The sequence below is a fragment of the Ranitomeya variabilis genome, chromosome 6 (assembly GCF_051348905.1).
Source record: "Ranitomeya variabilis isolate aRanVar5 chromosome 6, aRanVar5.hap1, whole genome shotgun sequence".
Taxonomy (NCBI): Eukaryota; Metazoa; Chordata; class Amphibia; order Anura; family Dendrobatidae; genus Ranitomeya; species Ranitomeya variabilis.
The window spans coordinates 230272232-230284743 of NC_135237.1; the positions used below are offsets into that span (position 1 = coordinate 230272232).

Here is a 12512-nt window from a genome sequence, read left to right on the forward strand (position 1 = left end):
CAACAGATTAAATGCTTTTGTTTTTAGATTTACCATAACTACATATTTTACTGTCATTTAGGTGGCTGAATTATCAAATCCAGTTACTTGGCTTGATGCTGGTGCCCAGGTTTTCTATTCATTTTCACTTGCATTTGGGGGACTCATTTCATTCTCCAGTTACAATTCAATACAGTAAGTAAACCCTAAAGTTATATATGATATGAAAAATAAAAATCCAGTACACGTTTTTCAGTAAAGTTCGGTTTTAGAGAGGATTTGTCACAGCAATACCCTTACATGGCCAGTCCGTTCCTCCTTTATTGAGAAATCAGCATTCGACTTGATATGCAGATCGGGTAAAGATCTGAAACCTCTGTCATTCCAGCTGTATTCCCTGTCAAGTGACGCCTCAGCCTGCTTGACTGACAGCGTCTATGCTGTATGACTTCAGGTAAAGGAGTCTTCAGTCATGCATGTGTATAAATTAAATTGGAATGACAATAAGCATCATAGGGTCTTATCAGGATTACAAGGAAAAGAGTAAAGTGGGAATTGCTCACCTGGTGAGGTTGTGACAGTCACAACCACTTTGTAAACTCGCAAAAAACTGCTGCTGCAGATCCACCAAAACGATAGGGTAGAATTTTGGAGTGGAGTGTGGATGCAAAATGCGCTGCCGAGGATCCAATATATGATAAAAGACCAAATGCAGTAAGGTTGTGGTTTTATTTGTCAACGCATTTCAAGGTAATCATACCTGTTCATCAGAACAAACAATGATTCTTTTTGTGGTTTGTCCTGAAGAAGAGGTATGATTATGAAGCGCCCACCAGGGCCTAGGGGTTACTGGGTACCAGGTCAGGTGGTCATTAAAGGGGAAGTCACAGTGGCGTTGACCCGGTCCGTGGCCCTATTAGTCCAAATTAAAGGGAAAGGCTTTAAAGGGGTTATTAGAAATAAGAATGTTCGTAACGCCACCTGTGGTATTTGGTCAGAGGTGACCGACGCTGCTTAACCCCTTCACCCCCAAGGGTGGTTTGCATGTTAATGACCAGGCCAATTTTTACAATTCTGACCACTGTCCCTTTATGAGGTTATAACTCTGGAACGCTTCAACGGATCCTGGTGATTTTGACAATGTTTTCTCGTGACATATTGTACTTCATGATAGTTGTAAAATTTCTTTGATATTACCTGCGTTTATTTGTGAAAAAAACTGAAATTTGGCGAAAATTTTGAAAATTTCACAATTTTCCAAATTTGAATTTTTATGCAATTAAATCACAGTGATATGTCACACAAAATACTTAATAAGTAACATTTCCCACATGTCTACTTTACATCAGCACAATTTTGGAACCAAAATTTTTTTTTGTTAGGGAGTTATAAGGGTTAAAAGTTGACCAGCAATTTCTCATTTTTACAACACCATTTTTTTTTAGGGACCACATCTCATTTGAAGTAGTTTTGAGGGGTCTATATGATAGAAAATAACCAAGTGTGACACCATTCTAAAAACTGCACCCCTCAAGGTGCTCAAAACCACATTCAAGTAGTTTATTAACCCTTCAGGTGTTTCACAGGAATTTTTGGAATGTTTAAATAAAAATGAACATTTAACTTTTTTTCACACAAAATTTACTTCAGCTCCAATTTGTTTTATTTTACCAAGGCTAACAGGAGAAATTGGACCCCAAAAGATGTTGTACAATTTGTCCTGAGTACGCCGATACCCCATATGTGGGGGTAAACCACTGTTTGGGTGCATGACAGAGCTCGGAAGCGAAGGAGCGCCATTTGACTTTTCAATGCAAAATTGAATGGAATTGAGACGGGATGCCATGTTGCGTTTGGAGAGCCCCCGATGTGCCTAAACATTGAAACCCCCCACAAGTGACACCATTTTGGAAAGTAACCCCCCGAAGGAACTTACATAGATGTGTGGTGAGCACTTTGACCCACCAAGTGCTTCACAGAAGTTTATAATGCAGAACCGTAAAAATAAAAAATCATATTTTTTCCCAAAAATTATATTTTGCCCCCAATTTTTTATTTTCCCAAGGGTAAGAGAAGAAATTGGACCTCAAAAGTGGTTGTACAATTTGTCCTGAGTACGCTGCTACCCCATATGTGGGGGTAAACCACTGTTTGGGCACATGGGAGAGCTCGGAAGGGAAGGAGCGCCGTTTGACTTTTCACTGCAAAATTGACAGGAATTGAGATGGGACGCCATGTTGCGTTTGGAGAGCCACTGATGTGCCTAAACATTGAAACCCCCCACAAGTGACACCATTTTGGAAAGTAGACCCCCTAAGGAACTTATCTATATGTGTGGTGAGCACTTTAACCCACCAAGTGCTTCACAGAAGTTTATAATGCAGAGCCGTAAAAATGAAACAAAAATTTTTTCCCACAAAAATTATTTTTTAGCCCCCAGTTTTGTATTTTCCCGAAGGTAACAGGAGAAATTGGACCCCAAAAGTTCCTGAAAAATGCACACAGGAAAATTGCACACAGGAAAATTGCCCACATGAAAAATGCACACAGGAAAAAATGCCCACAGGAAAATTCCCCACACGGAAAATTCCACACATGGAAAATTCCCCACACGGAAAATTCCCCACATGGAAAATTGTCAATTACAGCATCACAAAAGTTTCAGATCTATGATATTTCAGGTGCAAGGTGAGGATGTTCACATAATATGTGATCAACTTGTGATTTACATTTGACCTAGTGCAAAACTGCAAAAATGATGATCTGTGATTTGCAGCAGTCTGTCATTCTCAGCACTAGATAGATCTAGTCTGCTCTCTTCTCTCACTGATTCTGCCTTACTCCTCCCACCAGCCCAGAGCAGCAGCACATGCAGAACCAGCAGCAGTGTGATCCAGAGGAGCCATCACTGCTATCAGTACCCACAAAAGAATCACTGCTGCTGGCAGAGATATTTGGTCCTGGAAGCCCAGAAGGCACCGCAGAAAGGTGAAATTCTGTCACTTGTACCACTTTGTGTTCTTGCTGAGAATGTATGATATGCTTTTGCAGAGGAGTCCGATGGGCCCCAGTGCGAAATTTGACCCTCCCCCCCCACACACACACATTGGTCAGATGTATGGGCCCCTGTAGTGTTCTAAATTCTATAAACACGTATGAATTGCCCCCCTCCCCCTTCATTATGTAGTAATGTCCCCCATACTGGTACATATGCCCATCATCCTGGTGAATATGTCTGCATCCTGGTATATATGTCCTAATGCTGGTGATTTACAGTACAATGTAAATCAATGTGAAAAAAAAAAAGCTGTGCACATGGTGCAGAAAAATCTGCGCAGAAATGCTGCAGATTTCAAACAAGTGCATGTCACTTCTTTTGTGCGTTTCTGCAACGTTTCTGCACCCCTCCATTAATAGAAATCTGCAGTGGTAAAATCTGCACAAAAACTGCACAAAAAACGCATAAAAAACGCACTAAAAACGCATAAAAAACGCACCTGTGGATTCTGCCAGGAGATGCAGATTTAGTGCAGAAAATTCTGCACCACATTTCCTACGTGTGCACATAGCCTAGGATTGGGGACCATGTAAACCAGGATAGGGACATATATACCAGAAAGGGGGCATAAATACCAGGATGGAGATCATGTGGACCATACATACTAGGATGGGGACCATATATACCAGCATTAGGACATATATACCAGGATGCAGACATATTCACCAGGATGATGGGCATATATACCAGTATGGGGGACATTACTACATAATGAAGGGGGGGGGGGCAATTCATACGTCTTTATAGAATTTAGAACACTACAGGGGCCCACACATCTGACCAATGTGTGTGTGTGGGGGGGGGAGGGCCAAATTTCGCACTGGGGCCCATCGGACTCCACTGCAAAAGCACATCATACATTCTCAGCAAGAACACAAAGTGGTACAAGTGACAGAATCTCACCTTTCCGCTGTGCCTTCTGGGCTTCCAGGACCAAATATCTCTGCCAGCAGCAGTGATTCTTTTGTGGGTACTGATAGCAGTGATGGCTCCTCTAGATCACACTGCTGCTGGTTCTGCATGTTCTGCTGTTCTTGGCTGGTGGGAGGAGTAAGGCAGAATCAGTGAGAGAAGAGAGCAGACTAGATCTATCTAGTACTGAGAATGACAGACTGCTGCAAACCACAGATCATCATTTTGCAGTTTTGCACTAGGTCAACTGTAAATCACAAGTTGATCACATATTATGTGAACATCCTCACCTTGCACCTGAAATATCATAGATCTGAAACTTTTGTGATGCTGTAATTGACAATTTTCCATGTGGGGAATTTTCCGTGTGGGGAATTTTCCTTGTGGGGAATTTTCCGTGTGGGGAATTTTCAGTGTGGGGAATTTTCCATGTGGGGAATTTTCCGTGTGGGGAATTTTCCTGTGTGCATTTTTCCTGTGTGCATTTTTCATGTGGGCAATTTTCCTGTGTGCAATTTTCCTGTGTGCATTTTTCTGGTCATCCAAAAGTTGTCCAATTTGTCCTGAGTATGCTGATACCCCATATGTGGGGGGGAACCACCGATTGGGCGCATGGGAGGGCTCGGAAGGGATGGAGCGCCATTTGGAATGCAGACTTAGATGGATTGGTCTGCAGGCGTCACATTGCGTTTGCAGTAAAAAACCCCCACAAGTGACCCAATATTAAAACTAGACCCCCCAAGGAACTTATCTAGTTGTGTTGTGAGTACTTTGAACCCCCAAGTGTTTCACTACAGTTTATAACGCAGAGCCGTGAAAATAAAAAAAAAACTATTTCCCCCAAAAATTATTTTTTAGCCCCCAGTTTTGTATTTTCCCGAGGGTAACAGGAGAAATTGGACCCCAAAAGTTGTTGTCCAATTTGTCCTGAGTACGCTGATACCCCATATGTGGGGGGAACCACCGTTTGGGCGCATTGGAGGGCTCGGAAGGGAAGGAGCGCCATTTGGAATGCAGACTTAGATGGAATGGTCTACAGGCGTCACATTGCGTTGCAGAGCCCCTAATGTACCTAAACAGTAGAAACCCCCCACAAGTGACACCATTTTGGAAAGTAGACCCCCTAAGGAACTCATCTAGATGTGTTGTGAGAGCTTTGAACCCCAAGTGTTTCACTACAGTTTATAACGCAGAGCCATGCAAATAATTTTTTTTTTCCCACAAAAATTATTTTTTAGCCCCCAGTTTTGTATTTTCCCAAGGGTAACAGGAGAAATTGGACCCTAAAAGTTGTTCTCCAATGTGTTCCGAGTACGCTGATACCCCATATGTTGGGGTAAACCCCTGTTTGGGCGCACGGGAGAGCTCGGAAGGGAAGGAGCACTGTTTTACTTTTTCAACGCAGAATTGGCTGGAATTGAGATCGGACGCCATGTCGCGTTTGGAGAGCCCCTGATGTGCCTAAACAGTGGAAACCCCCCAATTATAACTGAAACCCTAATCCAAACACACCCCTAACCCTAATCCCAATGGTAACCCTAACCACACCTCTAACCCAGACACACCCCTAACCCTAATCCCAACCCTATTCCCAACCGTAAATGTAATCCAAACCCTAACCCTAACTTTAGTCCCAACCCTAACTGTAGCCTTAACCCTAGCCCCAACCCGAGCCCCAACCCTAACCCTAGCCCTAACCCTAGCGCTAACCCTAGCCCTAGCCCTAGCCCTAACCCTAGCCCTAACACTAACCCTAACCCTAGCCCTAACCCTAGCCCTAACCCTAGCCCTAATGGGAAAATGGAAATAAATACATTTTTAAATTTTTTTTAATTTTTGCCTAACTAAGCGCATGATGAAGGGGGGTTTGATTTACTTTTATAGTGGGTTTTTTAGCGGATTTTTATGATTGGCAGCCGTCACACACTGAAAGACGCTTTTTATTGCAAAAAATATTTTTTGCGTTACCACATTTTGAGAGCTATAATTTTTCTATATTTGAGTCCACAGAGTCATGAGAGGTCTTGTTTTTTGCGGGATGAGTTGATGTTTTTATTGGTAACATGTACGGGCATGGGAGATTTTTTGATCGCTTTTTATTCTGATTTTTGTGAGGCAGAATGACCAAAAACCAGCTATTCATTAATTTCTTTTGGGGGAGGCGTTTATACCGTTCCACGTTTGGTAAAATGGATAAAGCAGTTTTATTCTTCAGGTCAGTACGATTACAGCGATACCTCATTTATACCTTTTTTTTATGTTTTGCAGCTTTTATACGATAAAAACTATTTTATAGAAAAAATAATTATTTTGTCATCGCTTTATTCTGAGGACTATAACTTTTTTATTTTTTTCGCTGATGATGCTTTATGGTGGCTTGTTTTTTGCGGGAAAAGATGACGTTTTCAGCGGTACCATGGTTACTTATATCTGTCTTTTTCATCGCGTGTTATTCCACTTTTTGTTTGGCGGTATGAGAATAAAGCGTTGTTTTTTGCCTCGTTTTTTTTTTTTTTTTTTACAATGTTCACTGAAAGGGTTAACTAGTGATATAGTTTTATAGGTGGGGTCGTTACGGACTAAATATGTGTACTTTTATTGATTGATTTTTTTATTATTTAGATAAAGAAATGTATTTATGAGAATAATTTTTTTTTTTTCTTTATTTAGGATTTTTTTTTTCTTTTTTTTTTTTACACATATGGAAATTTTTTTTTTCATTTTTTTACTTTGTCCCAGGGGGGGACATCACAGATCGCTGTGATGTCAGATCACCTATCTGAGTTCCAGCGCTGCAGGCTTACCAGAGCCTGGTCTGCACCCGGAAGTAATCCCTGCAGGACCCGAATGCAGCCCCGTGGCCATTTTGGATCCAGGGCCTGCAGGGATAGGAGATAAGAGACCCTCGCAGCAATGCGATTACATCTCTCAAGGAAGCACGCAGGGAGCCCCCTCCCTGCGCTATGCTTCCCTGTACTGCCGGCACACCGCGATCATGTTTTATCGCGATGTGCCAGGGGTTAATGTGCCGGGGGCAGTCCGTGACCGCTCCTGGCACATAGTGCCGGATGTCAGCTGTGATAATCAGCTGACACCCGGCCGCGATCGGCCGCGCTCCCCCCGTGAGCGCGGCCGATCGCGCTGGACGTACTATTCCGTCCTTGGGAATTAGGGCCCACCACACATGGACGGAATAGTACGTCCAATGGCAGAAATGGGTTAAAGGGAAGGTGCCATCAAGAAATTTTTCTTCCAGCGATTGAAAAAATGTAAAGAATTAATGTTTACATTTTCTTAAAAAATATTTTCATCTGTTTATAATTTAGTAAAATATGAAAAATAATTTTAAAAGGTTTGGCATTTCCACTTTTAAACACTAGGGGGAGCAGCTACTGAAATTTGACAAAAACCTAGTGTACAACTAACTCATATTACTGCACTGCAGTAATTATGGGCGGAGTCTGCTGATGTGTGTGATGTCACTCCTCTCCTCCCCTTCTGGGTGTTTGCTTAGGGATAAGGAGGATGATATTCAGGAACCCAGTGAGCAGCCATTTTGTTGGTGACTGCAGAGTTAGGGTACCGTCACACAGTGCCATTTTGATCGCTACGACGGTACGATTCGTGACGTTCTAGCGATATCCATACGATATCGCAGTGTCTGACACGCAGCAGCGATCAGGGACCCTGCTGAGAATCGTACGTCGTAGCAGATCGTATGGAACTTTCTTTCGTCGCTTGATCACCCGCTGACATCGCTGGATCGTTGTGTGTGACAGCGATCCAGCGATGTGTTCGCTTGTAACCAGGGTAAACATCGGGTAACTAAGCGCAGGGCCGCGCTTAGTAACCCGATGTTTACCGTGGTTACCAGCGTAAACGTAAAAAAAACAAACAGTACATACTCACATTCCGGTGTCTGTCCTCCGGCGTCTCAGCTTCTCTGCACTGTGAGCGCCTGCCGGCCGGAAAGCGAGCACAGCGGTGACGTCTGACGTCACCGCTCTGCTTTCCGGCCGCTGTGCTTACACAGTGCAGAGAAGCTGAGACGCCGGAGGACAGACACCGGAATGTAAGTATGTACTGTTTGTTTTTTTTACGTTTACGCTGGTAACCAGGGTAAACATCGGGTTACTAAGCGCGGCCCTGCGCTTAGTAACCCGATGTTTACCCTGGTTACCCGGGGACTTCGGCATCGCTCCAGCGCCGTGATTGCAACGTGTGACCGCAGTCTACGACGCTGGAGCGATAATCATACGATCGCTGCGACGTCACGGATCGTGCCGTCGTAGCGATCAAAATGGTACTGTGTGACGGTACCCTTATACTGACAAGTACACAGTCACCGAGGATGGCAGGCAGCAAGGATTCTGGGAGATATGTGGTGGAGGGAGCAGGGGGACAACAGCACAGAGTATTTCAGGAGAGCAGTGTGCTGGTCTATGGGGGGCACCCTGTTTGGTGCGTGGAGCAGCCAGGGATTGTACATAGAGCGGTCTTTTATACACATGGATGGGCCGTCTGCTTGTCTGCTCCACAGAAATCCAGGAAACATGTGGATTGATGGCCTGTTCTGATCCAGACTTTGCATGCAAAGACCCCATTCCCCTCCTCAGATCCTATCTTCTCCATCCTGTCCTGGTGATGTGTGAAAGCAGGGCGACAGGCGACGTATGGGGTGACGCTGGGAAAGAAATGTAGCCATATAGTAACAATAAACATGAGACCCCTCTCTTCAGCTGCCTCACCAGCACTCCCCTGACTGCACCTAACTGGAGGGAATGCTGCCCCCTCTATTACCCCAGACCCGTGTGCAGGTGCTCAACCAGAACAACCCTAGAATGGGTCCCCTTTCTGAAGATAATACTGCCATAGTGTTCTCACACAATACCGCCATATATATCACACATAATACTGTCCTATAGTTCTCACATAATACCATCATATAGATTGCACATAACGACGCCATAGTGTTCTCACATAATACCGACATATAGATCTCACATAATACCGCCATATAGAGCACACATAATACCACCATATAGATCTTACATAATACCGCCAGATAGAGCACACATAATACCGCCATATAGAGCACACATAATACCGCCAGTGTTCTCACATAATACCGCCATACAGAGCACACATAATACCGCCATTCACAGCACACATAATACCGCCATATAGAGCACACAATACCGCCATATACTTCACACATAATACCACCATATAGATATCATAATACCACCAGTGTTCTCACATAAAACCGCCATATAGCTCACACATAATACCACCATATACTTCTCACATAACAATGCCATATAGATCTCACATAATACCGCCATATAGATCACACATAACGGGGGAGAGGAGTGCATAGGAGAGGATTAGATACACAGCTCAGCAGTCAGTATCACACAGGACAGTATTAGATATACAGCTCAGTCAGTATCATACAGGATAGGATTAGATACATGGCTCAGCCGTCAGTATCACAAAGGATAGCATTAGATACACAGCTCAGCAGTCAATATCACACAGGGGAGGAATAGATACACATCTCAGCACAGTAACACACAGAATAGGATTAGATACACGGCTCAGCAGACAGTATCACACAGGATAGGATTAGATACATGGCTCAGCAGACAGTATCACACAGGAGAGGATTAGATACACAGCTCAGTCAGTATCACACAGGATAGGATTAGATACATGGCTCAGCAGACAGCATCACACAGGAGAGGATTAGATACACGGCTCAGCAGACAGTATCACACGAGCGGATTTGATACACGGCTCAACAGACAGTATCACATAGGATAGGATTAGATACATGGCTCAGCAGACAGTATCACACAGGACAGGATTAGATACACAGCTCAGTCAGTATCACACAGGATAGGATTAGATACATGGCTCAGCAGACAGCATCACACAGGAGAGGATTAGATACACGGCTCAGCAGACAGTATCACACGAGCGGATTTGATACACGGCTCAACAGACAGCATCACACAGGATAGGATTAGATACACGGCTCAGCAGACTGTATCACACAGGAGAGGATTAGATACACAGCTCAGTCAGTATCAAACAGGATAGGATTAGATACATGGCTCAGCAGACAGCATCACACAGGAGAGGATTAGATACACGGCTCAGCAGACAGTATCACACGAACAGATTTGATACACAGCTAAACAGACAGTATCACACAGGATAGGATTAGATACACGGCTCAGCAGACAGCATCACACAGGAGAGGATTAGATACACAGCTCAGTCAGTATCACAGGATAGGATTAGATACATGGCTCAGCAGACAGCATCACACAGGAGAGGATTAGATACACGGCTCAGCAGACAGTATCACACGAGTGGATTAGATACACGGCTCAGCAGTCAGTATCACACAGGAGAAGATTAGATACACGGCTCAGTCAGTATCACACAGGAGAGGATTAGATACACGGCTCAGCAGACAGTATCACACAGGATAGGATTAGATACACAGCTCAGTCAGTATCACACAGGATAGGATTAGATACATGGCTCAGCAGACAGCATCACACAGGAGAGGATTAGATACACAGCTCAGTCAGTATCACAGGATAGGATTAGATACATGGCTCAGCAGACAGCATCACACAGGAGAGGATTAGATACACGGCTCAGCAGACAGTATCACACGAGTGGATTAGATACACGGCTCAGCAGTCAGTATCACACAGGAGAAGATTAGATACACGGCTCAGTCAGTATCACACAGGAGAGGATTAGATACACGGCTCAGCAGACAGTATCACACAGGATAGGATTAGATACACAGCTCAGTCAGTATCACACAGGATAGGATTAGATACATGGCTCAGCAGACAGTATTACACAGGAGAGGATTAGATACATGTCTCAGCAAAGTATCACACAGGAGAGGATTAGATACACAGCTCAGTTAGTATCACACAGGATAGGGTTAGATGCATGGCTCAGCAGACAGTAACACACAGGAGAGGAGTAGAAACATGGCTCAGCACAGTAACACACATGGGAGGAGATAACTGCTCAGAGTCAGCACCACAAAGGATAGGATTAGATTGCCTCTCCCCCATCCCACTGATACTTACTTCACTGCTCCGCTGCTGAGTCCTTTCTCCCTCCTGTCCTTGGTCTCCTCCTTCTCCTCCTCCTATAACCGCAGGGCTCCTGCGATTATACTGGGAAGCTGGAGCTCACAGCACACTGTGAGCTCCAGGAAGATGTCGCCGATCTCCTGCCTCTGCTGTGATGTGGACGGCTCAGGTGGCGTGGCCAGATCACAGCAGAGAGCAGCTCAATGTAAACTATACGGTCGGACGCCGACTGCAGATGTCTATGCCCAGGGCTGCCGTATTTGCAGAGTGTTAGTGTCGTGCAGCTACACTTACACTCCTGCAAAGCAAAATGGCGGCGCCCAGTGGCTGAAAAAAAAAATTAATAATAAAAAAAAAGTTAAAAAATGAAAATTTGTATTAAAAATAATTGTTTATATAAACAATCATTTTTAATACAAAAAATAAAATGCTGCACCTTCCCTTTAAAGGGGTCCTCTGGGGAGTGATGACACTGCAGCAAAGATGGTATGGCTTCCCACAGGTGAAGCTGGGTCCCCAGGGCTCCCGGTGTATTTGGCAAAGATTGTGTGGTGCCAGAAATAATCAAATGACACAAGGTTGCAATCTCTTTACCTGTTTACTGGTGATTCATGGCCACAGACCAGGGTACAGGTAACAGGTGATGGTGGAGTCCAGGCAGCCAGAAAAGAAGATGAATTCCCTTTTTCAGGTCAGATTGGGAGCCTTCCACTACATGCTGTACAATAGTCCCTTGCTGCCTATGGCTTCTTTCAAGGTCCTCTCTCACTCTTTGTCCTGGGACCATTCCTGCATGATAGGCAATGCGAGCCATTTTATAGTGGTCTCTGTTCACGGTGACTCAGGGCTCTGTATGTTGCTGTACTTCAGGGTGTAGATATGGGCAAGTTACTTTCAATCTCCTGCCTCCGGTTTCTTCTATGGGGCATGAAGTCTCCCACAGCATCAGGCTCCCGATGCCCGGTTCCTGCACTTCAGCATGGATGGAGCCCGGTCACAGCTCCCCTCCAGCTCCTCACTTTTCCTGTGCTCCTTCCTCCTTCTCTGTCTCACACCAACTAACTATCTCCTCATCATAGCCAGAATATATGTCTAGGGAAGCACCCCTAAAACTGGGTTCAGAGCTCCCACTTCTGGCCTGGAGTCAGAACATGCTGCATGTACAGGTTACCTGTCAAAGGGATCCTCCTCATTTCCAGGCATGGCATCAACCTCCCCAAGAGGAAGGCAATACCACTGTGGTACCGGAACTCCTGGGGTGCCACATTCCCCCCCCCCCATTAAATTCAGTACTCCTGGACTGGTAAAAGAAACAAAAACAATAACAAGTTAAAAATGTGCAATAATTTTAGAAATACATTTCAACAGGTTAAACAGGTACAAAACTTTTTATTCCCTTTTTGGGAGGCACTTTTCTTTGAACGTTGCAA

General features: G+C 44.4%; 1 protein-coding gene across 1 annotated transcript in view; it reads left to right on the plus strand.

Moving 5' to 3' along the window:
* SLC6A19 (solute carrier family 6 member 19) overlaps positions 1–12512 on the plus strand; it is a 752476-nt gene that overhangs the window by 345548 nt on the left and 394416 nt on the right. The window contains exon 6 of the mRNA XM_077269478.1: positions 62–174. Within this exon, the coding sequence (XP_077125593.1) occupies positions 62–174 (113 nt within the window). The remainder of the gene's footprint in view (positions 1–61; positions 175–12512) is intronic.